Source organism: Lolium perenne, chromosome 3 (genome assembly GCF_019359855.2).
Source record: "Lolium perenne isolate Kyuss_39 chromosome 3, Kyuss_2.0, whole genome shotgun sequence".
In the NCBI taxonomy this organism is placed as follows: Eukaryota; Viridiplantae; Streptophyta; class Magnoliopsida; order Poales; family Poaceae; genus Lolium; species Lolium perenne.
This window is the reverse complement of record NC_067246.2, coordinates 139,057,764-139,084,870: the sequence shown is the minus strand read 5'-3', so window position 1 is coordinate 139,084,870 and position 27,107 is coordinate 139,057,764. Positions and strand designations below refer to the sequence as shown.

Genomic DNA, 27,107 nt, shown 5'->3' with positions numbered 1-27,107 from the left:
CGCCGAGCAGCAGTGGGCAACCGACCGGCTAGATTTGGACCTCCTCAACTCCCAAGCAACCGATGAGGGCGAGCACGCTAGAGCATAGCCACCACTCCGCCAACAAGCAGCCACGCCGCGCGCCCCACATCCAGCGTTGTGCCCCTGCTGACCGCAGCAGCCTACGCCCACGAGGAGAAGACGCCCCGCCACCACCGGCTCCCCCGGAGCTTCACCCGGCGACGCCCTCTAGTGGCATCAAGAAGGAGGGAAAGAGGTGAGGGTGGACTGGCGGCGACTCGATCTAGGGTTTACCATGTCGCTTGCGGGAGCGGACAGAGCGAACGACACTTCGCTTCAACTCCATGAAGTTGAGACGCGGCTTTGTTGATTAGTTACAAAGTTGGTGGTGTCCAGTCTCGGAGCCAGGATTGGAGTAAGCCCCGAACCAAAAACTAAGCGTGGAAAGCTACTCCAAGAAAAACTCATGAAATAGCATATATAACTTAGAAGAAAAAATCTTGTATAGAAATATGATACTCTCCAAGACATCCGTGTAGTGCAAGGATCGAAATCAGAAGGAGCGAATCGTGGAAATCTCCCTGGTAGCTCCAAGAGAGAACTATAGTAGTAGTAGTCCATGCGTAGCAACAAAAATGTCGCTCGTGGAAAACGCATGCACGTATGCATGCATGCCCACACATACTACGCGCGTACATACATACACACATGGCCAGCTAGGTATAGCTTAGCTATAGCAGCGAAGAGTGACAAAACACAAGCGAAAGCGACCCACGGCGACTTACGCGTCACAAAATAAGACATCCCGTTCCCGTCTCCATCCCTCTCGTCCTCCTCTCCCGCCATGCATCTTTCACACTCTCGTCTCCACCGCACGAATAATACGCCTAGCAAGAAGAAGAAAACGGTTATTAATAATAATGTCATACTAATAACAACAAGACGGCGAGATGCTTAAATTCGCGACAAGCGCACGCGTCATATCGAGTTAGTTGGCATGCACGTATAGTACGTACTAGCGTGGTCCCGGACTGAGCCAAATCCGTCGCTAACTACGGAACGGGAGTGGCATGCTACGGACGAAGCGATGGGTACGCATGCGCCGGAACCCTACCGACGGCGTTGCCCCGGCTGCTCTAGCTATAGGCCGAGGCGTAATAAAGCCGAGGAGGAACCGTTCCGTTTATCGTTGGCCTTGGGCCAGCGTTCCGTTCCTGCCGTCGCTCTCCGCCTATGGTCCTATGCTATGCTCCCCCACATTCGTGCCACCGACCGCTAGTTCTCCCATAAGGCCACACAAGCACCCACGACATTACTAGCTAGGTTCAGAGTAAGCCCAACAAATACGAAAATTGCAAACGGAATCCGAGCTACATATAGCCCTTTATTTCCAAAAATCTAGAAATTATAGTTTTAAGTTTTTAAAAAAAATTGAAAAAATCCTGCATTTAGACAATGATAAAATCTACAAACATGCAATCTTAATGTGAAATTCTTTGTATTATAGACTACACAAAAATGATAAAATCTGACAGGTTATATAGTTTTGAAATATGCACTATTCACTATTCTCAGATCCACACATTTGTCATTTTTGTGTAGCCTAAAGTACTAAAAATATCACATTGAGATTTTGCATGTTCGTAGATTTCATTATTGGCTACATATAGGATTTTTTCAGAATTTTAAAACTTAAAAATATAATTTCTAAATTTTAAAAATAAAGAGCTACATGTAGCTTGGCCTCCATTTATCCACTCTCCAACCAATACCGCTATCTTCCAACACACACCCTTACACAAGATTGTTCCAAGAGAAAGGGAAAAAACTTACACAAGAAGGGAATGCAAGAACAATGGAGTTCTGCTGGATCCAAATCCAACTAAGGGGCTTTATATATCTGCCACAGTATGAACATCGGGTCACCAACACCTAGGATAACACATAGACATAGCAGAACTGAATGAGGTGTGTGTACAGAGTACATTGCCATTCAAGGATCTGATGGACCAAGGCCAGATCAAGTTTTGATAAATGAGGGCACGAATCATGCTTAAAGGTGCCACGTGCTTATCGAAAAATCCAACCAATCAAAGACATATCCCATTAGGGCACCAAGCCTTCGGAGCTGCCCCGGTGTGTTGAGTGTAATGGCGCAATGCATCCCTACATCGTACATGAGCTAAGACGTATATATAGAGACGGTTTGAGTGCTCTTCCTTGGACTCCACAAAAGGGCGACCTTGGGAGACGCCGTTGATATTAGTAAACTAGATTCAATAGACTAAGTAACACTAATTTGTGATGTTCATTTCACTTACTACGAAACAAGGATGACACCGACCTTTGCACCGGTTGATGCGCATAACCACGCACAAATAATTATTCAGCAATGTCGAGCAAAGCGGGTCATCATGCATAACAAACTAGCAAAGAAAAAAACTCGAGGGCACCCTCTCACTGCAGTATCTCTGCTAACCTACCATAAACCCTAGGAAAATCTTAGATGCTAGAATATGGGGTATCCCGATCTTCTCATTGAGCTCTCGCGAGAACCTTAGATGGTAAATGGTGGATGATAACTCGCGAGATGCTCTTGAACTCTCTAGCCACGAAACAGTTCTCCAATCTTATAATTTCCAAGGGAACAATAGATAAAAATTGACTTTTAGTAGCAAAACTCCAGATGAAACAAACTTGGAGTGGGATAAATATTCCGAGCCAAACACAAAGGAATATATGATTCCAGATGAATGCTTACAACGGTTCAACAGAAAATACTTTTGTCTAAAACATAAAAGCCACGACTTACAATGGTATATAAAGGCTGCTGGACGTCCAACATAGGGTTCGAGTCGAAATCAATCATACCTCTAACTTTTCTAACTTGAAAAGACTATATTTGGAAATTGGCAGAAAACAACCGCCGACTTGTTTTTATCACGGTAACATGTACGTGTCGAACCGGTGGATGGGCGCCTACCCATTGTAAAGTATACATAATTAAATTTCCAATGAGTTCTTATTTTCCTTATTTGGAGCTCATATGAGAAAACCACGACCCTTTCAAGTTCGGAGCTTATGTCTATTTGAACTAGATCCGAACCGGATTTAATGAAGAACTCGTGTAGAATCAGAAATCCGAATTGGATGTGATCATTTTCCTTATTTGCAGCACACCTCCCTTGTTTGATGATACAACCCCTTCCCCCCGCACCTCCCTCGTGCTTGCCATCTTTTTGGTTGTAAATGAACTCCATTCCTTGCGCATCTCTTTTTTCATGCAACACGCTTTCTATCACCTCAATCCTATTGATACACAAATGCAATGACTTAGGCACTCTAAAGTTCTTAAAAATCAAAGTATCATGTTCAACTAGGAATGAATTCACCTTGTGATATTTTTTGACGAGACACAATATTTCTTTCTAGCTCAAACATGCAGAATCATCATAATCGATAAAGATATCCTCATCATCGACCATCAGAGACGAGGCAAACATGACGCACATGCATATATAGTAGAGAGGAGATGATCGGGAGGGGCGGGGGCGAGGCAAGTAGGGATGAAGCTACCACATTTTAACATTGGTGTTAGCTGACACCGCTAATATTAGAAAACTATATTTGATAGACGAAGTAACACTAATTTGTGTTGTTCATTTCTCTTACTATGAAACGAGGATGACACCGTCCTTTGCACGGGTTGATGCGCATGACCATACATAATTAGTTATTCAACAATGCCCAGCAAAACGAGACATCATGCATAACAAACATGCAAACAAACTGAGGTCACCCCCTCACTACAGTATCTCCGCTAACCTACCATAAACCCTAGTAAAGCTGCCTGAATCGAAAACTAGTAAAAACCTTCAAGAAGGACTTGTCACATGTGCGTCAATGATGATGAGTCCAACCATAAGTTGGTCTCAGGATTCTCCTCCCCAACGTTGAGCTTCGAGTTGCCACCTTCAACACAGACATATCACGTGTACATTGATATTCACTAATCTAAAATAATGTATTTTCACTTAAGTTCGTGCATACTCGTCGTCGGAACCCGGTAGTAACCTCACTACCCGGCTGGCAACTTAAGGGTCCTCCCTTGGGGAAAGGTGAAAGGAGGAGCCAAAGGCACATAGACAAATTAAGTGGGATAATCACTTGGACATGGCGTGACACGATGTAGGGGCATATCCATAAATAAAACTAATGAGTGTGCGCAAATCAAGTGACTAACGGCATTTCTTATTATATAATTCAACTTTTATCTCACATGAACAAATATTTTACAAATCTAAAATTTTGAGCGGGGGCTAGGCCCCCCACTCAGCTTACTTAGGTCTGTCCCTGATGTGAGTCAACGAGGATACGTGATAACGTGAACAGCCAAGATCAGAACTGCTTAAGGGTGGCGTAGTCGACGGAGAGGCAGTGATTAACGGTGCTCGATGTCAACCTGTAAAATTTACATGATCACAGCTTCGCTTTCCCAAAGTGCACAACTTGAAGCACAAGCGACCAAATGCTAGCTGAGCACAGTAAGCGCTGGCTTAATCATTGACAGGTTGCAATAAGGAGCGATGGGCCCACACGAGCGACCCCACACAAGATGCCATGTTTGTCAAACCTGCTTTTTTGCCCGTGACACTCCTGCCAATGGGAGGGTTGCAAATGTCCTTGCTTTTCATCTTTTGCCTATTAATTTTGGCCAACAATGCCTTTAATTATTGGCATCCTCTTATAAATGGGACCAAAGAATCGAACAAAAAGTTGTTCCGAATGATTCAACACTCAAAAATAAATAAATGGAAGATCCTTTCCATGGAGATATTCTTGTGATTCAACTGTTCACATGCATGCTAATCAAATTGTCATAATTGAGTGATGACCAATTTTTCAAATGAATAAAAACCTCCAATTAAGGGGATACATTGTCAGGAAAACGCGCAATCTTCTGGAAACATTCATATAATATACCTTTTCCCCTTTTCCTACCTCTAAAACCCCAGAAAATCTTCACACGGAACAAAGGACGCTTCTAAGTATCAGGAAAAAGTTTGAGTTGTACAGATCAAGAATATTATAAAATGTTCAATCGATAATAATAGCATCCATGCTTGTTTAATCAGAACAGTATCCATAGGCACATGGGCACTAGGAGGATGCCTTTGTATCATCCAATCAAGTTAAGGAACAAGCCTTTAGTTTTAGCAGACAAGCAAGGATAACGAATAAAAATTCTTGGGTTAGACAACTAATTGTTATTATTGTACCTCAAATGTTTTGTCTCTAAACAGGCCATCATCTGGAGTTTTTCGCATCGGAACCATAAAGAAATCAACAACCAACAGCGTTCCAGACCAAGATTACTGAGCATGTGCCTTGTACAGTTGAGCTCGTCTTGGCTCGAGAACACGGCCAGTCAAGAATCATAATATTTGCACCTCATGGGAAGCAATCATCTGTACAGGAAGCCTGATTCTCCCAGCTGATTGCTAACATCTCCAGAGGTTCCAACATGCTTTCTCTTGGACTGGAGCAATGAGGTTTCTGATTGGAACTTGGAGGTCCCAAAGAAAATTTACATCGCTGGCTGCTTGAGATAAGCAAAAGGAAGATTCTCTCTGTCCCGGGATACAAACATTTGTTGCGGTCCCGCAAAGGTCGCTCGAAGCTTTCTCCAGGTAAGATGTGATGCAGCGTGTTACCTGTAAAAACAAAAGGAGAAGAATAATACTTTGGTGCGGCATACCATTGTAGATAAGATGAGCCAGGACTGCATAATAACCATGTGGATACACTGGAAATCTGAGCATCCCGGAAAAGAGAAAGTTCCATAGGGCCATAGGAGTGTACTTTCCATTGGGAGTTTGCTGTGGAGACATTTCAAAATAACAGTGACAAACCAGCATCTCCAGGTCGCATTCATTCACCACAGGAGATAGAACATCAAGTCCTTTTCCATATTTTTCTTTAACTGGCTTGCATACAAAGTAACATACCTGACATAGAAAGGATGAAAACTGTGGAGTTTCTTTTAATAGGTTGCGGTAATTAGACTCTCAGGGACAAGGGGGGCGGGTACAGCCCCACCGACAGTTGCAACGGGACATGGAGGGTGATAGGACAGAAGCCCACACACGCTTACAGAGAGGCAACAAAGAGAATGGCTAAAACTTCACAACCACCAGCTTTAAAAGAAGGGGCAAATGGGGAGGGAAGCCTGCAAAGGAAAGGAGGAGTGCTGCCTTCCTCCAAATCCTGATATCTGCAGCCACTAGTTGCTGCCACAAGCTCCACTTTGTTTGCCAGGCACCAGTATATAAGTTACCGTGAGCTACTTGCAGCGCCCTCACTCTTGAGCCATAAACCATCTAGAGGGTGTTCCGGACAAGATTTTGTTCTTCGAGAATTCCTCAAGAGTGTGAGTTGTGCAGCAGGTTACAGCGCTGAGCTTCATCTTCTGCAGTGACTTCAATGGGGAGGCATTCCTGCTGCTACAAGCAGAAGCTGAGGAAGGGGCTCTGGTCTCCTGAGGAGGATGAGAAACTCCTCAACCATATAACCAAGCACGGCCACGGCTGCTGGAGCACTGTCCCAAGACTTGCTGGTACATAATATTCTGTTCTCTATTCTTGTCAATTATTCCCTTCCTTTGATTTCTGTTTTTCTCCAAAAACAATTGTTTCTCCTCGCTGAATCCAAATCCCGTAAACTTGCCCAATGGATGGTTTCAGGGCTTCAGAGGTGTGGCAAGAGCTGTAGGCTGCGGTGGATGAACTACTTGAGGCCTGACCTGAAACGAGGTGCATTTTCTCAGGACGAAGAAGACCTCATCATTGAACTCCACGCTGTCCTTGGGAACAGGTAAAAATTTAAGCCCAAGTTGAAGTGCTAGAGAGTATCGAACCTGGTTAATTGAAAGTAAGCTTACTTTAATTTGGCGCGCCTTTTCCATATCGATGAGCAGGTGGTCTCAGATTGCAACAAGGCTGCCAGGAAGAACTGATAATGAGATCAAGAATCTATGGAACTCATGCATCAAGAAGAAGCTGCGGCAGCAAGGCCTCGACCCCAATACTCACAAGCCCCTCACCGAGGCTGATCGCAGCAAGGCAGCTCCCATCATCAGTACTGAAAGAACCTCTGAGTTCAGTGATGTCGACCAGTCGAGCGGTGGTGCTCTTGGCAACTTGGGCCACCTTCTCAGCGAGACAGCGCAATCACCAGAGCTCTTTCCATTGCCTGGTAAGCATCACATGAAAGCTGCAAGCTTAGCAGGGGTGAAGGTGCCACCGAAGGAATTCTTCCTCGACCAGCTTGCTTCTGGTCATGAGAAACTACCCAGTTGTCATTCATCAGTCCCAGTTCCCAATTTCCCTTTCCGGCAGCTGCTTTCCTACAACAACGAGTTCAGCAGCAGAGATGCTGGAAGCATGAACTCGCTTTGGTTTAACCAGAACGAGTCCAGTGGCAGTGTGATTTCCACCGTGATGCCACCAGTTTCACCATCAACTCACTCAACATCCACGGTGCTCAATTCATCACCAGAAAATCCACATTCGGGCATCCACAGTGCCCAATTCTACTGGGATGCAGCTAATCCTAGCAGCAGTTGCAGTACTCGAAGCAGTGGAAACAACAACTTGGGATTCGAGCTGCAAAGTACAGGCTCGCTTGTAGAGAACAGCATCTTCCCGTGGACAGATTTAGCACGAGACAAAGATGGCCAGGTGCAACTAGAGGAAGAACTCAAGTGGCCTGACTTGCTCCATGGTACCTTCCCAGAGACATCGACAGCAATGCAGAGCTTTAGCAATTCACTGTATGAAGATGTGGTGAAGGCAGAGAGCCAATTCAACATGGAGGGGCTGTGTGCAGCCTGGTCTCAAAATCTGCAGCCACAACAACATCTCCAGGTAAAAGAAGATATCTATGACAAGGATTTGCAAAGAATATCCTCGCCTTTTGAGAATATTTAGGAACCATGTTCCAGAATGCAAGGAACAGAGCAGTAGCAGAAAGTTGGGAGTTTCTTCATAGATACGTTTACAGGTTAAGAGGAGGTATTTGCATAGATACTTTTGATGACACAGAAATCAACATCAATTGCTGTGCAACTTTTGAAGATACTGCAGAGCAATAGGAAAAAAGGTGTGTGCATTGCAGCACAATGTGTAGAAAAGTACATTTCAGAGTCTACCTTTCTTTGTCTTGAAATTTGATGTCTTCATCTGTACATGCATGCAGCTCGACTTTTTGTATACATGAGTTTTGGTGTGATCTTTATTTGTTATAAGTAAATATAGACAGAATACTGCATGTGTCGGTAGGTTCTGGAGACCATACAAGTAGCATCAGACTTTTCAACTGTTGCCATGCACGTCGAACAAATTTAATTATTGCATGGTGTATCTTTATCATTTAGTATTTTGTTACTTTTGAGGCGTTCCCCACATAATTTCTTATATATCGATGACGGCAGACCTTTGCCATATTGACCTGAGTTGTACTTTTATTTTCCTGCACCTTCGTGTTTTCTAAGTTCACCTTTTGCTAAGAAGAATCTGGGGAGTATAGGCATGGAAAAGGACTGCTTGATTTGCTATGGTCCAAAGAGTCAACATCCTCAAGGAAAAGTAAAGGCATATTGATTTAAAAAATGAACACACTAATTACGTGTATTACTTACAAAGTAGGTGGGTGATGATTCTGATGAGCCCTATTCGTACAGGACCTGTGGGCACCTGAAACCTGAATTCACTGCACAAGTCCCAGCTAGACACTGCAGCGCATCCATATATACAAAAAAATAAGTTAACAGCCTTTCCAAAATTAAATTAAATGGATAGAGATGTTGATTTGAACGATACCATAGAGGGTTTTCTGGCCATGATAGCATAGATTATCTATTTTGGCTTAGTCTGCTTGGTAGGACCTTCTTTAAAAGAAATTTAGTAGGACATTCTTAATAATATGGGCCTTCCTAACACGATCTAATCAACAAAATAAGTCAGATACAACTACAAGCCGTGACAATATAAAACGATATGGCTAGTAATGATGGTTTTACCGATACAAAGGTGTGGCTACCATATCTTATAGAACATAAATCATTCTCCAACCAAATTTAGTCTGGCCTAGTAGGCTCCTCCTTTTTGTATATATCCAGCATAATATAAAAAATAATAATTTCAACATGGTGCGGCTGTCATTAACAACTTTCCATCCTTAAGTTCCGACAAAATAGCTTTAGATGCTAGAGGTTTTCTTTCACATGGTACAAACGAATGGGAATGATTCATGTTTACAAATATGGTGACATAAGTAACCTGCAACTAGAGTGATATATCAATGCAACGGGACCAAATCATACTAACTAGGACCAGCAACCTTGCGAAATTAATGAAACCAAATGATTCCAGAATAGTCCAACCAAAAGCATACCCACTTATTTGCAGTTGCTGGCAAAGAAAATTTGCACAATCCAGGAGCTTGGTTATTTAGCACGAGCATTAGGACTTATTCAGCAACGTGAACTTCAATATCAATTGTGGGATGTACCTCCATATTTATAAATCGATATATACAGAGCAAGTGGTGGTAGAGGTCGCCATATGATGTGGCTACTTGGACATATATTGGATTTGTCTGCATGCAAATAGAAAAAAATAGTATATCTTTTGGAGAGCGTAAATAAGTGGAAAACACACAAACATAAGACAGCAGTACTAACCCGGATAAAAAAATAACTCTCATATTATGTATTGAGTACACTACTGATATAACTGAGTGCTGCAAACTATGATCACCTAACATCATCATTAGAGGACGGAAGATGAAAGAAGGGGACAACCCCTATCACAGGATACTCAGTGGATGACAGTTACAAAAGATGCATGTATTTCAAGTGAATCGCATAGTTCATCTACTACCGGGAGGTTGAAATCCAGCTATCAACAATTTAGTGGCATGACGAATGTCACAAACAAATAGGCCATACAAAAATATTAATACTATAATTGGGGAGATCAATTTCATTTACGATCGTCACACATGGATACCAGAGAAATAATTATCTTTTATGACAGACAGTTAAGCCAATCGGTACATCACAATGATAAGACTATAGGGCTAGACAGCATTACAGGCCTGCATACTTGGTTATGTTTGAACATTTCTTTCACCTTTCCTTTTGACATGAGCATGATGATGGTATTACAAAACCAGGAAGAAGCAGATTCATGTTATATGTATGCTAGAGTTCAGAAAACGTAACCATGACAAACTGCCACAAACTGGAGTGCAGTGACGTTATGCCTTTAATGCATGACAAACTGCCACTATAGACACTCTCCGTAACATATATAAGGTGCCTAAAGTCTGAAAGTGCTTTTGTTGTAAATCCGGATGGGCAGGTCGTCTACATGTTTTTTTTCTCAGTATGAACTTATGCAATTCTATCAGTTGACAAATAAATACCTCCGGACTAGCATTTGAAAACAATTTTGAGATGATAGATGTGAGTGTCATCAGAGTAAACATTGGACAGACTCACGATTACTGGGACGAACTTGCACTGGGTTTCTCAGGTACGAGACGAGTTCAATGAGCATGTTCAAATTCCCTAGGAAACCTTGAAAAGATTTACAATGACTACATTCAGATTGGTTCTATTCTTTCCATCCTAAATTTGATTTTTTCCCCTCTTTTCTCCTAATGTTATTTGAGTAGCACAAACTAAATTTAAAAAAAAAACACCTGATTAGAAATCTATAGTACCAGTAGAGTTCAAAACTGTATGACTCAAAATAAAATTGAGTCGCAGGAAAATTACATGCACACAATTAAGCACCATAAAAAATGAATCAGTACCCCCAAAAATGTGAAGTTATTATGTGCAGCAGTGACAGAGAGTAGAATTCCACAGGATTGTTGACATCTCAACATATCAGCCGGCAATAGCAGATCACAACATAGTAGCATAGAAAATCTCCGCGTATGAGCATGCAGGATACGAGCAGCGGCAACGACACCAACATAAGTCTGGTCATGGGACAGCTAGTGGTCTTAAACAGCATTGTGAATGAAATCCATCTACTGACAATAGGAAATCGCAAACACACGCACAAGGGATGTTAATGAGGGGCATGGCGACGGTATTTCAAATAGGGAGAGGAACGCGCAGAGAAGGTACCGAGGGGGAGCGGGCGGCGGGCGCCCATCGGGTGGGCCTCCGTTGGTCAGCAGCGGATGCAGGACTCGGATGGCGGGGCCAGTGGCGTCGTCTTCTTCGTCGCGTCGCTTGGTGTCGCTCCGGACCCAGCAGCAGCGCAGAGCACGAGTGTACGACACGCACCCATCCTTGGAATCCCTGGATCTTGGCCCGGGGTTTCTGCAGGCCTTCTGCGGAGAGAACAGCCCAAGCCTGTCTTGCTTGGTTTCCTTTTTTTTTAGTGAACGACCGCTTCTTTCCTTCTTTTATTGATCAAGAATATTCAGCGGAATACAAGGAGGTGATGTTTTGGCTCCCAAGGGCATACAAATATTATGAAAATGAATAAAATTTAAAATCTACAATGTCAAAAAAATTTGGGGAAATATTTCTTGTGTACAACCGGACATTCTTTTGTTAGCACACATTTTTTGGGTAAAGGGAATTTTCTTATGTGGCTTGTATAAAAAGATAAAAAATAATCCCATGAATTGTCATCTTAGAGCATCGAAATTTGTCTTTTTATGCAGACAAAAAAAATCTTGTTTTCCCTGAAAAGTTGTGTGCAAACATAGAATGCACTGACATACACACGTTTTTTTTTTTCCTTTTTTGACATTTTAAAATGAGTTTTGAAACAATGTTTTCATCTGCACCCGAGAGCCGACTTAGATTTCAGATACAATGTCGACTATTAAACGAACGATATGTAACCATAATCTAGGTAGGCCGGGCGGCGGTACGGCTTGCTTAGTAATTTCGGCCATATGGCAAGGGTATTTCGACATTTGCCCTCTATCTCTTTGGCTCTAGCCCAAAATAACCTAGCTGAGCACACAAGGTTTCATGCAGTTAAAGATGATTACTCATGTGGCTCAAAATAAATGGCATACGATGTAAAGTAAATATTTATGTATTACATAAAAAAATCACATAATTTCATTGTGAGAGTAAACCTGGAGGTCCTCTCAAGTCCTACATAGCATCCACATCGTAATAGTCAAGGCCAAGTCAAGTCAAACGAAGTACAATCTCATAACCATGCTCAACAAGTCAAAGAATGTGATAAGATAAAAAAAAAAATCAGCGAGAAGACTCAACATGAAAGAATCCCACATATAGTGGAGGGATGAGGGTAGATGGTCTACCATAGAGGCTACCTAGTGTGTGTGTCGCGAGGTAACATGGTTGGAGAGAAAAAGAGGAGAAACCAGTTCCAGCTTGACCGATAGTACCGGTACCAAGAGCGTTAGTACCGCTATCGCTATTGGTACCGGCCACTAGTACCGCAGCAGCCTTCGCACGAGGGAAGGGCTTACAGTATGCGTTATGGTACCTCGACTGGTAGTACCGCTCCCAAGCGGGCCAGGTACCGCTTTGGTACCATAACCGCAAGCTACGACACTACCTCCTTGGTACCGCCATGGTACCGGGAGGGAGTCCGGGACTCGCAAAGACCCTGCCAGTACCTTGACGGTACCGGCAGCGGTATTACCGCTTTGAGTCCCACGTGGCATTACTGAAGGATGTATGCATGATGACAATAGTGGCATCGTCTATGAGAAGCCAACCATAGTGTGAAGTTGAAGCTATATGGGTGCACCAAAACAAGTCTTGAGTTACCCTTGCCCTTGATCGTGAAAAGCAAGACCACTAGTCAATAAAGGAAGAAGAGCAGAATACCTGAGGCCAACGAGCATGACCATATTGAGGTCGGGCACACTAAGAACGAATAATTGGACATGCCACACGCCGATCCTCACACGGTTGATGGTGCTTATCGTAACACCGACTTCACACTGTTGGGGAACCCCAAGAGGAAGGTATGATGAGCACAGTAGCAAGTTTTTCCTCAGTAAGAAACCAAGGTTTAATCGATCAGTAGGAGAAATGCGTGACTTCTGAAGATGTTGCTAGCTGACTAGTGGCAGGGCGCAATACCAGCGTCAGCAACAACGTGGAACCTGCACACAACACAACCAAAATACTTTGCCCAACTTACAGTGAGGTTGTCAATCTCACCGGTTTTGCTGAACACAAAGGATTAAATGTATCGAGTGGAAGGAGATGTTTGCAGTAATTAAAAAGAACAAAGATTTGCAGTAAGTAACAGAACAGGATTGCAGTGGATGAATTTATCAGTGTAAAGGAAAGGACCAGGGTCCACAGTTCACGAGAGGTGTCTCTCCATAAAAATAAATAGCATGCTGGGTGAATAAATTACAGTCGGACAATCGACAGAATATCGACCATACATGACAAGATGATTACTATGAGATTCGTTTGGGCATTACAACAAAATACATAGACCGTAATCCAACTGTGTCTATGACTAATAATCCACCTTCCGGTTATCGTCCGAACTCCTTCCAGTATTAAGTTGCAAGCAACAGATTATCGCATTAAGCAATGTGTATAAAGTAAACAATAGAATTACCCTTGGATAAAACATTGTTGTTTTCTCCCTAGTAGCAACAACACATCTAAAATCTTAGAAGTTATTATCACTCTCCCAGAAAACTAGAGGCATGAACCTACTATCGAGCATAAATACCCCCTCTTGGAGTCACAAGCATCTACTTGGCCAGAGTATCTACTAGAAACGGAGAGCATGCAAGATCACAAATAACATATGACATGAATATATAATCGACCTCGGCACAGTATACAATATTCATCGGATCCTAGAAAACACAACATGTAGCATTACATAAAGATGATCTTGATCATGTAGGGCAGCTCACAAGATCTAAACATGAGGCACAAATTGGAGAAGGCAACCATCTAGCTACTTCTATGGATCCATAGTCCAGGGATGAACTACTCACGCATCACTTCGGAGCCGGGCATGGCGATATAGATGCCTCTGACAATGATTTCCCCTTCCGGCAGAGTGCCGGGAAGAGCTTCAGAACCCTCCTGAGATGGGTTCTGCAATGACGGCCGTGATGAAACTTTTCGTGGATGGAGGCTCGGATATTCAGGGTTTTCCCGAGATTGTGATTAAATAGGCGGAGGGGCGATGTCGGTGGAGGCTAGGATGGCTGATGTCTACTTCCCCCTCCTTTTCCTGTAGACAGTGTTGGGCCTCCAAGAGCAGAGGTTTGTAGAACAGCAGCAAGTTTTCCCTTAAGTGGATCACCCAAGGTTTATCGAACTCAGGGAGGAAGAGGTCAAAGATATCCCTCTCATGCAACCCTGCAACCACAAAGCAAGAAGTCTCTTGTGTCCCCAACACACCTAATAGGTGCACTAGTTCGGCGAAGAGATAGTGAAATACAGGTGGTATGAATATATATGAGCAGTAGCAACGGTGCCAGAAAATAGCTTGCGGGCGTGTAGTTGATGGTGGTGGTATTGCAGCAGTAGTAACACAGTGAAATAGTAAACAAGCAGTAGTAACGCAGCAGTATTTAGGAACAAGGCCTAGGGATTACACTTTCACTAGTGGACACTCTCAACATTGATCACATAACAGAACAGATAAATGCATACTCTACACTCTTGTTGGATGATGAACGCATTGCGTAGGATTACACGAACCCTCAATGCCGGAGTTAACAAGCTCCACAATTTGTTCATATTTAAGTAACCTTATAGTGTAAGATAGATCAAAAGACTAAACCAAGTACTAACATAGCATGCACACTGTCACCTTCATGCATATGTAGGAGGCATAGATCACATCAATATTATCATAGCAATAGTTAACTTCGCAATCTACAAGAGATCATGATCATAGCATAAACCAAGTACTAACACGGTGCACACACTGTCACCTTTACACACGTGCAGGAAGAATAGAACTACTTTAATAACATTGCTAGAGTAGCACATAGATGAATAGTGATACAAAACTCATATGAATCTCAATCATGTAAAGCAGCTCATGAGATTATTGTATTGAGGTACATGGGAGAGATGAACCACATAGCTACCGGTACAGCCCCGAGCCTCGATGGAGAACTACTCCCTCCTCATGGGAGCAGCAGCGGTGATGAAGATGGCGGTGGAGATGGCAGCGGTGTCGATGGAGAAGCCTTCCGGGGGCACTTCCCCGCTCCGGCAGTGTGCCGGAACAGAGACTCCTGTCCCCCAGATCTTGGCCTCGCGATGGCGGCGGCTCTGGAAGGTTTCTGTGGTTTTCGTCAATTGGTGTCGAAGTTTTAGGTCACGACGGCTTAAATAGGCGAAGAGTCGGAGTCGGAGGGGCCACGGGCTGCCCAAACCATAGGGGGGCGCGCCCCCCTGGCCGCGCCGGGGTGTGGTTTGGTGGCCCTGTCCCCCTTCTCTGGCGGTTCTCGTGTGTTCTGGATGCTTCCGGTGAAAATAGGAACTTGGGCGTTGATTTCGTCCGATTCCGGGAATATTTCGTTACTAGGATTTCTGAAACCAAAAACAGCAGAAAACAGGAACTGGCACTTCGGCATCTTGTTAATAGGTTAGTTACAGAAAATGCACGAATATGACATAAAGTGTGCATAAAACATGTAGATAACATCAATAATGTGGCATGGAACATAAGAAATTATCGATACGTCGGAGACGTATCAGCATCCCCAAGCTTAGTTCTGCTCGTCCCGAGCAGGTAAAACGATAACACAGATAATTTCTGGAGTGACATGCCATCATAAACTTGATCATACTATTGTAAACACATGTAATGAATGCAATGATCAAAACAATGGTAATGACATGAGTAAACAACTGAATCATAAAGCAAAGACTTTTCATGAATAGTACTTCAAGACAAGCATCAATAAGTCTTGCATAAGAGTTAACTCATAAAGCAATAATTCAAAGTAAAGGTATTGAAGCAACACAAAGGAAGATTAAGTTTCAGCGGTTGCTTTCAACTTGTAACATGTATATCTCATGGATATTGTCAACATAGAGTAATATAACAAGTGCAATATGCAAGTATGTAGGAATCAATGCACAGTTCACAAGTGTTTGCTTCTTGAGGTGGAGAGAAATAGGTGAACTGACTCAACAATGAAAGTAAAAGAATGGTCCTTCAAAGAGGAAAGCATCGATTGCTATATTTGTGCTAGAGCTTTTATTTTGAAAACATGAAACAATTTTGTCAACGGTAGTGATAAAGCATATGTATCATGTAAATTATATCTTACAAGTTGCAAGCCTCATGCATAGCATACTAATAGTGCCCGCACCTTGTCCTAATTAGCTTGGACTACCGGATCATCACAATGCACATGTTTTAACCAAGTGTCACAAAGGGGTACCTCTATGCACTTTGTACAAAGGTCTAAGGAGAAAGCTCGCATTGGATTTCTCGCTATTGATTATTCTCAACTTAGACATCCATACCGGGACAACATAGACAACAGATAATGGACTCCTCTTTTATGCATAAGCATGTAACAACAATTAATAATTTTCTCATATGAGATTGAGGATATGTGTCCAAAACTGAAACTTCCACCATGGATCATGGCTTTAGTTAGCGGCCCAATGTTCTTCTCTAACAATATGCATGCTTAATGTCAACACCCGGATTTTTAAGTCCGAATGCCTATTATGTCATACATCGCAATCCCAGGAATATTGTTGTTGCGAGGCATAATAGTTAAGTATCACAGTCATCATTCATTACAAACCATAAGTCTTACAAATTTGAATCACACGATCCATTTTACACGAATAGTTGATCTATCGATCAACGAACAACACAAGTTCATATTTCAACATAGCGGAAGCGTAAGATACAAGGACTCTCTAGTCCACAGGCCAACGCTTGACGTCGGAAGGCGCTTAGTTGTCGTAGGCGTCCTGCTGGTCATCTCCTTGGTCATCTTCATACTCTGGCCATTTGAATAGCCAGGGACAAAGCCGTGAGTACGATGAGTACTCGCAAACTAATACTAATGTAAGTGCTAGACATTCTAGTATGGTTTGCTAAGCTCTAGTTTCTTTGCATAAAGCTAGTTTTAGTTCACAAAGTTTTGAGAAAAAGCTTATCCCAGAACTAACTAACTCAAGTGGGAACATTAGTGTCATTCCCACCATTCAAGTGGTGATTTCAATTCAATTCACCACAAGTCATTTCACCATCAACCTTTTCAACATCATTTTCAAAGATATGACATCGGAAACTGTATGGCCTTTCCAACCGTCCGTAACCGTGGACGCGGCTATTCGAATAGGTTTACACTCTGCAGAGGTTGCACACTTGTGCCACAACATTTGATTTCATCCGTCGGGATTTCCCCGAATAATCGTAACACAGTACGCGGATCATCAACCATAACCTTTCACTTACGAACCCTAGTATGAGCACCTCTCCCCATGAGCTTGGCCTCCCAGTGAAGACGGTCGATCAGCCACAGGAACTGCACAGGCTTGGGCCGGACATTCACCTCGTTTCGCATCATATCGTATCGTTTCTTTTGTGGTAGAGGCAGCTTTCGGCATAACCCCGATGACGCTTGTTTAGAGGGAACCCATACTAAGACGCATAAACTTCCAGTTAAGCCCTACCCATAATCAGGTATTGTGGGGGTACTTACTAATTGGAAAGGTATCGCATTCAAACCAACATCATGTTTTATCAAAAAAATCACCATCTTCTCTTGGTCATATTCACCTTCAAAAATCATTCGATGGAATGCATCTTCATTCCAAGGTTTCAAAATCCTTTCAAAAACATGTTGTTCCCATCTAGAGTAGTCAAGTTTAGTTCATTAGCACTAGCTCTAATTCATGAGGGGTGCTACCTTGCTTTGCTTGGAAAAGACTAACTCACTACTCTACTAACCAACTTGTACTTTGACCAAAGTTAACTATAAAAGTAACTCTTTTAGAAAACAAGTAAAACTTGTAAAGTAAAACTTGGGATGGGTTCACATAAGAAAAGGTAAGAACATGGTGCCTTGCCCAAAGGCTTTGCACTTTGCAAGAATGTTAGCTTGCATAGTAATTTAGCTTGCCTTGGTAGTTCTCAAACTGTTCCTCTTCCTCCTCCTGGTAGCAACCTTCTTCTTCGGCGTACTCTCCGGTGCTACCGTCTAAATTTGAATACGAGTATAATTACTCACTAATTCAATGGCTATTCCACACATCACAAATAAACACACAAACTACTCTATGCACACACATAATAAACTAGGGTGCATGGGTTGTGGGATTTAAATAGAATGTGTATTCCATATGTAAATGATAGTTTCCATAGGGTTCTTGAGAAATAATTTCCTCTCATTGAAATCTTCTTAAGAGTTAATTTCTCCAACAATCATGGATGAACTCATCTTGACCTAAGTCAAATGTTCATCTTCATCATCATTTGGGAGAATGATTTAAATGAGGTGGATCACCTCATACCATTTACATAACTCTACCTTTGATTTAATTCTCAAGTAATTCATATGAGAGAGTTTGGGACCAGGGGTCCAAACATCCCATGAATTCATGTGAGACAAGTTTAAATGAAGTGTAATACTTCACACAATTTAATTCTAATAGTTTTGGATAATATCAACTAGTTAAACTAGTCAAAATATCCATTCATTAAACCATGGCATGATCATGCAAAGTGACCACACCATTTTATTGCATAACTAATTAGTGTAAGTCAAATGTGAGCTATTAGAGTTGGAATTAACTTAATATCTATTTTGGTTGATTTTTAATAACTATTTGAATAGGGAAAAGTCCCTGCCTTGTTATTTTTGTCACATTAATTCTACAAGGAATTTGACCATGAGGCCAGTGGCATTGGATAGAGAATTTCAGTGGCTTTCTAACAATATAAAATTCACTAAATTTGGTTTAGCCAATTTGAAAAGGTTGAATTTCAAAGTTTGTGCAGTATTGGAAAATGTTTGGAAAAGTTTAAATCGAATTTGAATTAAACAGGCCGGCGGGAAACCAACGTGGGCCGAAACGGTTTAAACAGAGGAAAACGGCCCAGCAGCGCATCCAGTGCGCGCGGGCCTGCTGACAGGGTGGGGTCCGCCTGTCAGCCTCCTTTAAAACCCGAAATGGTACGAGGCGACGTGGAGCGTAGGATTAGAGAGGGATCTAACGGCTGAGGTGCATCGTCTCGCCGGCGAGAGAGAGGTTCGCCGGCGGCTCGGGTAGGGGTGGGAGTGCTAACCAGGGCTCCGCGGTGGCTGGCAGTGTGCGTGATGTAGATGTGGACGACGGCGAAGCTCCCGGCACCGGCGGCTCGTCTCGGGGCGGCTCCAATCGACGGCGGCGAGGTGCGGTGCGGCGGGCTCCGATCCTCAAATTGGGGCAGCTCCGGCGACAATCGAGCGAGTGGTTGGGTGGAGGAGAAGCGGTGGAGGATGGTGAACGAGACGGTGTGCTCAACTTCGTCCAGGAACGCCGTATTTATAGATGGCCAAGGGTGCGCGTGGCCGTGAAGAAGTCGACCGAGGTGCGGCGGTTCCGGCGAGGTGTTGGGCTAGGCAAGGATGCTACGACGTTCTCCTCGTCCAGGCGAATCTGTAGGTGGCAATGGCGCGGTCGGGCGGCGTCTGTAGGCGACGCATTGCTTCCGTGTCTGCCGTGCTGGTCGCGGGATCGCGTCGTCGTCTACGGCGACGGCGGGCACGGGTCGTGGTCTTGGGCGTGTCTGGTGGCTGCGTGGCGACACGGCGATGCTCAACTCGCGGCTAGGTGGTCCAGGGCGTGCTCGAGGTGGCCAGGCAGCGCGTGTCCAGGGCGCGTCCGCGGCGCTCGCTCGCGACGTCCTCGGCATGGCGCGGCCACCACTGGGCGCGTGTGTTCCGGCGACGGTCGAGCTCATCCTCGACCAGGGCTGTGCTAGGCGAGGCTAGGCAGTGTGGTGGCGTGCTGTGGCGAGGGGGCCAGGGTTGGCAAGCAAGGGAGAGAGGGGGAGGCTCGGCATGGTGATGCCATGGCCGGCATGGCCATGCCCTGCAATCTAGCTCCTCCTCCTTAGCTCCACTATGTTTCCTTTAGGGTTAGAGGGGGCAGGGGAACCATTTGGTGCAATTTGGGGTAGGTTAGTTTGAGTAGATCACTATTTGCTATAGTGTGTGAATAGTGTTCAAATTTGGAAAATACAAAATTATCCAAATTGGAAATAATTCAAAAGGGAAAAGTTTGTGATATGTGAAGGTGGAGATAAGTTGTAAATGACCAGAGATGAATTGAGGTGGTGGTGGAAAAATTAGATTTCAAAATTTGGCCAAAATGGCTAAGTGAAGATTGTTGAACTTGTTATAAAGTTGCAACTTTGGATGAGCATAGCTAATGATCAAAGATGAATTTGGCAGGGTGGTCTTCATCAAAGTTGTTCACCTTGATGTTGACTTTGAAATGGTGCAAAGAGTTAGCAAGAATTGGTTTGAGAAAATTGAATTGCAGGGGCTCAAAGTGGTGATCAGGCTAAAATTGGCAGATTTGGTCATCATCACATGTGAGTGGGAAAAGTGTTTGAAATTCATTTGAATTGTGAACCCTTTCTTCCAAAAGTTGTAATAGGTGTTTAGTAACCTTATTCAACTAATGGTGAAGACTCAATAGGTCTAGGGTCAAAATTTATAAAAATGCCATAGGGCATATGTGAGGGTTTTTAGGGTTTTTCAATTATGGGAATTTCTTCCTTTTTGATTTATTTGGTTGGTGATCTTCATATGATCACCCTAGGGTTTTAGAGCCAATCAAATATCAGTAATAACAATCATCATGGCATATCACTCAAATGCACAAATCCTATGCATGGTACTATATGCAAAAGAAAAGTTTTTGTTGGTTTGCAATTTTGTATTTCTGGAATCCTCTAACTTTCTTTTTATTGAAATTTGGGGTGTTACAAACCCTTCCCCCTTACAAAAGATCTCGTCCCGAGATCGAAACGAAAGTTAGGTACTAAAGAGATCTGGGTACTCCTTCTTCATGAAGTCTTCGCGTTCCCAGGTGGCTTCATCCTCGGTATGATTGCTCCATTGGACCTTCAAAAATTTGATGCTTCGGGTGCGGGTGGTTCTGTAAGCTTCTTCTAGGATGCGAATCGGCACTTCGCGGTAAGTCAGATCCTGGTTGATATCTACCGATCGGTGATCGATGTTCTTGAACACTTCGGTCTTCTCAGGGACTTCAAGACATTTCCGGAGGAGTGAGATGTGAAAAACGTCGTGCACAGCCGACATTTCTTCAGGCAACTCCAGTTGATAAGATACTTCACCTCGGCGGCTGAGGACTTGGAAGGGTCCCACATAGCGCGGTGCAAGCTTTCCTTTCAGCTGAAACCTTTGCATCCCTTTCAAGGGGGATACTTTGAGATAGACGTAATCTCCTATCTCAAAGGTCATCTCCCGACGTCTCTTGTCGGCGTAGCTCTTCTGTCTGGATTGCGCAGTCTTGAGGTACTCGCGGATCTTGTGAACCTTCTCTTCGGCTTCACGAAGAACGTCTGGGCCGAAAACTTGACTCTCTCCGACTTCTGACCAGTTCAGGGGGGTACGGCACTTCCTTCCGTACAAGGCTTCAAAGGGGGCCATCTGTAGGCTGGCTTGATAACTATTGTTGTACGAGAATTCGGCGTAAGGTAGGCAGTCTTCCCACTTGGATCCGTATTCCAGTACGCATGCCCTAAGCATGTCTTCTAGTATCTGGTTTACTCTCTCAGTCTGTCCGTCGGTCTGAGGGTGATAGGCGGTGCTGAAGTTTAGGCGAGTGCCTAGTCCTTCATGCACCTTCTGCCAGAACCTTGAGGTGAACTGTGATCCTCTGTCTGACACTATCGATTTGGGGGTTCCGTGCAAAGCGACTATTCTGGAGATGTAGAGTTCAGCTAGCTTGGGGCCTTGATAGGTGGTTTTGACGGCGATGAAATGGGCGACTTTGGTCAATCTATCGACCACTACCCATATGGAATCATTGCCTTTGCTGGATTTAGGCAGTCCGGTGATAAAGTCCATTCCTACGGAGTCCCATTTCCATTCCGGAATCTGAAGGGGTTGCAACAGTCCGGCGGGTCTTTGGTGCTCTGCCTTGACTCTCTGACAGATGTCACACTTAGCGATATAGCTACCGATCTCTCTCTTCATTCCGTGCCACCAAAATTGTTCTTTCAGGTCCTGGTACATCTTGGTACCTCCGGGGTGGATTGAGTAAAGGGTGTCATGGGCTTCTTGCAGAATGACTTGTTTCAAGTCAGAGTCCGATGGTACGCAGAGACGTTCCTTGTACCAAAGCACTCCGGCTTCGTCTATGGTGAATCCGGGGGCTTTTCCTGCGGCTATCTGTTTCTTGATTCCGTCAATGCTAGCGTTGTCCTTCTGGGCTTCCTTGATCTGACCAACCAAGGTGGGTTGCAGTTCTATGCTGGCTAGGAATCCTTCACTCACGAGTTCAAGTCTGAACTGTTCAAACTCCTGGTGCAAACTGGGCTGTTCGGTTGCGAGCATGGAGTTCAACTGGCACGGCAGTCGACTTAAAGCATCCGCTACCACATTGGCCTTGCCGGGGTGGTAGTGAATCTCCATGTCGTAATCCTTGATCAATTCGATCCATCGGCGTTGTCTCATGTTCAACTCCTTCTGGGTGAAAATATATTTGAGGCTTTTGTGGTCGGAGTAGATCTCGCATCGATTACCCATGAGGTAATGACGCCAGACTTTCAGGGCTAAGACCACGGCTGCAAGCTCGAGGTCGTGGGTTGGGTAATTTTGTTCATGTTGCTTGAGTTGTCTTGAAAGATAGGACACAACCTTGCCTTCTTGCATAAGCACGCATCCAAGTCCAGTCTTGGAGGCGTCGCAATATACGTCAAAGGGCTTTGCGATATCTGGCATGATCAGGATTGGGGCTGTTGTCAGTCTACTCTTGAGCTGTTGAAAACTCTCTTCGCACTTGTCGGTCCACTCAAACTTTCTGTCCTTTTTCAGCAGTTGGGTCATTGGTCGAGCGATGCTCGAGAAACCTTCTACAAATCTGCGGTAATATCCGGCTAATCCAAGAAAAGCGCGGACCTCAGTTTGTGTGGTTGGGGCTTTCCATTCCATAACAGTTTTGATCTTGGCGGGATCTACGGCAATTCCTCCTGCAGACAAGATGTGTCCGAGGAATCCAACTTCTTCCAGCCAAAACTCACACTTGCTAAACTTGGCGTACAACTGGTGCTGTCTAAGGGTTTCGAGGACAATCTCCAAATGCTGTTCATGTTCCTCTTCGGACTTGGAGTAGACCAGAATGTCGTCGATGAAAACAATGACAAATTTGTCCAAGAAGTTCATGAAGATTTTATTCATGAGATTCATGAAATAAGCAGGGGCATTGGTCAATCCAAACGACATGACGTTGTACTCATACAACCCATATCTGGTGGTGAAGGCAGTTTTTGGAATGTCGGTGGCTCGGATCTTCAGTTGGTGGTATCCAGTTCTAAGATCAATCTTCGAGAAAACTCGGGATCCGGTGAGTTGGTCAAACAAGTCTTCGATCTTGGGTAAGGGGTATTTGTTTTTGATGGTGACATCGTTAAGCTTACGATAGTCCGTGCATAAACGATTTGCACCATCCTTCTTGTCGACAAACAGGACTGGGGATCTCCAGGGGGATGCACTTGGTCTAATCAAACCTTTGGCTAACATGTCATCTATTTGCTTCTTCAGCTCCACAAGTTCGGCTGCGTTCATGCTGTAGGCTCTCTGGGCGATGGGTCCAGTTCCGGGGATTAACTCGATGATAAACTCGATATCCCGGTCCGGGGGCATACCGGGTAGATCATCCGGAAACACATCAGGGTAGCGACAAACGACCCTGATTTGATCCAGAGTTGGCTTGGATACACTTTGGTTGCAGGTAAATTTTCTGGGTAGTTTTTCAGAGACGTGCTCAACTATGATACCGGTGCTGCTAGTCATGGTTATGGCTTTCTTGGCGCAGTCTATTAATCCATTGTGCTTGGACATCCAGTCCATTCCTAGGACAACTTCCAAACCTTTGGTTCCAAGTATGATTAGATTTGCAAAGAAATCTACATCATGGATTTTGATTGGCACATTTTTGCAAAATTTTCTGGCTTTGGTGGTTGATCCGGGGATTTGAACTATCATAACATGCTTCAAACTGAGGGGTTGAATTTTACTTGTTGATGCAAAATCTTCGGTGACAAAGGAATGCGATGCTCCGGAATCAAACAACACTCTAGCAGGGGTGTGGTTGACAGAAAACATACCCAGCACAACATCTGGTGCTTCCTGGGCTTCTTCGGCGTTCATGTGGTAGAGGCGGCCGTTGCGGTTGTTGGGGTTGTTGGGGACGAACTTCTTGCCGGTGGAGACACGGCGTTGCTGCTGAGCAGGGGCAGCGGTGTTGCCGGCGAGCTTGGCAAGACGCTTGGGACACTCGTTGGAGTAGTGCCCCACTACACCACACTCATAACAAGTGATAGTGCTCTTGTCCTGCTTGTTCGCAACGGGAATGGCATTGCTCCCGGTTCTGGGGTTGGTGTTGGGGTTGGTGTTGTTGGTGTTAGGGGCTCGGGGTGGAGCGCGGTTGTAATTGTTGTTGTTGTAGTTGTAGCCTCCTGGCTTGGGGTTTCCTCCACTCCGGTTCTGATAACCGGGGCGAGAGTTCTGCATCGGGGGTTTGTTGTGTCTCGGAGTGAATCCTCCGCTTGAGCTAGGGCGAAACTTTTGGGGGTGGCTTGATCCACTCTGATTCGCCATGCGGCGCTTGCGGTTCTCATTGGCTTGGTTCAACTTGCCCTCCATCTGGATGGCGGAGTCAACAAGGGCTTCGAGGTCGGCGAAGGGGATGTTGACGAGGACAGTCTGCATCTCATCATGCAGTCTGTTCAGGAATCTCTCCTTCCTCTTCTCAACGGTGTCAGTCTCATCAGGTGCATACCTTGACAAGGTGAGAAACTTGTCGCGGTACTCAACCACCGTCATGCGACCTTGTTTCAGTTCACGGAATTCATCCCTCATCTTCTTGATAAGACCCGGGGGTACATGGTACTTGCTGAACTTGAGTTTGAAATCCTCCCAAATCATGAATTGACCTCCGTTCATGGCACGGGTACTTGTCCACCAAGCGCGAGCTGGTCCAGCGAGATAGTGAGTGGCGAACAACACCTTCTCGTTGGCTTCCACTCCAGCTACCTCCAGATTGTTCTCCATAGTCTGGAGCCAATCATCGGCGTCGAGGGGCTCCTCGGTCTTGCTAAACACCGGAGGGTTGGTGTTCTGGAAGTTCTTGAGCTTGGATCCGGGGTGGTCATGATTTCCATGGCCTTGGTTGGCGATGTTCTGCAAGGCGATGATGTTGGCTTGGCGCTCGGCTCTCTCGGTTTCCCGGTCTGCAAGCAGGGTTTGCAGAAGTTGCATCATCGCGTCGTTGGTGCGATTCGGAGGGGCCATCTGAAGATATAGAAGATCATGAGATAAGAGGGAACATTCTATGGTTCATTTTGGGTTAAGTTTGAAAAACACTTGAAAACTTGCAAACTTTTCATGACAAACATAACATTCATTCATTCATGCAACACATAGTACACACTACACACATACTCCAATGGTTTTAAGAACCATTCTCATGCTACGATACAAAGGACGGGATACAACTCATACCTACTAGAAGTGAAACTAGTGCAACTACTCCTCATCATCTATATCGATCGGGACGTAGTCCTCAGTTCCTGCCTCCAGGAACTCGTAGTCCTCCTCCTCGGTGTTCTCGTCCTCCTCAAAGTCGTCGTCATCGCTCAGAAAGGCGTCTCCTCCCTGAATATCGATGCCTCCATCGTCATCCTCCAGCTGAAGAATCTGATCCTCCTGGGCCTTGACAGTGGCCTCAAGTGGCGCGATCCGGTCGCGAAGGCGGCGAATCATAGCATCCTTCTTGGCACGCTGCTGGCGAAGGCTTCTGCGGTCGTTGTTGAGTAGCTTGATCGCCTCGCCCTGCTCGATGATGTGAGCATGGGTCTGGTTCGCGTAAGCGCGAGAGGCGTCGAGGTCCCTCTGAGTCTGGTAGAGCATGAAGTCCAAGTGATCCACATGGTGCCTCAACTGGGGGTGCAGTGGCACATCCATGGGTCTTCCGTCAGAGTTGCGCCTCGCGAGATGCGCAAAGCGTTCCTCACGAAGTGCTTCCGCATTCTGTCCGCACAGACGAGCAAGTGCTTCCTGAAGAGCACGTGCAAGCCCGTCGAGCCAGTTGCTTTCCCTGAAAGAGAAAAGGATCCTCTCCGAGGTGGGAGGCTCCAGCTTGCCCCTCAAGTCGGCAGTGATAATCCACTGCAGTTCCCCTCCCGGCTGGTCGTCCACCTGAATCCCGTGAAACTCGGGGTGTGGGCGGCCAAGGTGATCCGACAGGGAGTCGAGGTCATGCTCGAAGATCAAGCTTCCTCCGTTTCCAAGCTGATAAAACTTGGTGTTGAGGGGTTCATTCGGCTCCATCTGAAAGAGAATTGGAGGAGTAAGTTAGAGAGTGCAAAGTGTGGCAAAGTTTTAAGTTGATTCAAATAAGATCGAACATGATTCCTCAAATTTTGGCAAAGTCTCAAAGGCAAGAATGTAGTAAATTTTCACAAATAATTTCTTCCATTTGATTTCAAAGTTAAATTTTTCAGAACGCCCATTCTAACTAAGGTCTTCTAAGGTCAAACAATGGCTCTGATACCAACTTGTCAACACCCGGATTTTTAAGTCCGAATGCCTATTATGTCATACATCGCAATCCCAGGAATATTGTTGTTGCGAGGCATAATAGTTAAGTATCACAGTCATCATTCATTACAAACCATAAGTCTTACAAATTTGAATCACACGATCCATTTTACACGAATAGTTGATCTATCGATCAACGAACAACACAAGTTCATATTTCAACATAGCGGAAGCGTAAGATACAAGGACTCTCTAGTCCACAGGCCAACGCTTGACGT

At 44.6% G+C, this 27,107-nt stretch overlaps 1 protein-coding gene and 1 long non-coding RNA gene across 3 annotated transcripts; one reads left to right on the top strand and one right to left on the bottom strand.

Annotated features, from left to right (window-relative positions):
• Positions 1-5,153: 5,153 nt before the first annotated feature.
• On the bottom strand, positions 5,154-11,361 carry LOC127342589 (uncharacterized). Its single transcript, XR_007876737.2, has 3 exons — positions 9,454-11,361; positions 8,699-8,791; positions 5,154-5,714 (listed from the first exon to the last, which is right to left on the bottom strand). It is a non-coding gene; the product is annotated as an uncharacterized lncRNA (long non-coding RNA).
• LOC127342588 (transcription factor MYB61) lies at positions 6,198-8,429 on the top strand. 2 transcript variants are annotated; one of them, XM_051368562.2, is made up of 4 exons: positions 6,198-6,318; positions 6,476-6,616; positions 6,744-6,873; positions 6,977-8,429. In XM_051368562.2, exons 2-4 carry the CDS (start codon positions 6,484-6,486, stop codon positions 7,986-7,988), a joined length of 1,275 nt encoding a protein of 424 aa, XP_051224522.1. In that variant the 5' UTR covers positions 6,198-6,318; positions 6,476-6,483; the 3' UTR covers positions 7,989-8,429. The 2 variants fall into 2 exon arrangements, with proteins under 2 accessions (XP_051224522.1, XP_051224521.1); XM_051368561.2 differs by having other exon boundaries at positions 6,447-6,616.
• Positions 11,362-27,107: the final 15,746 nt, after the last annotated feature.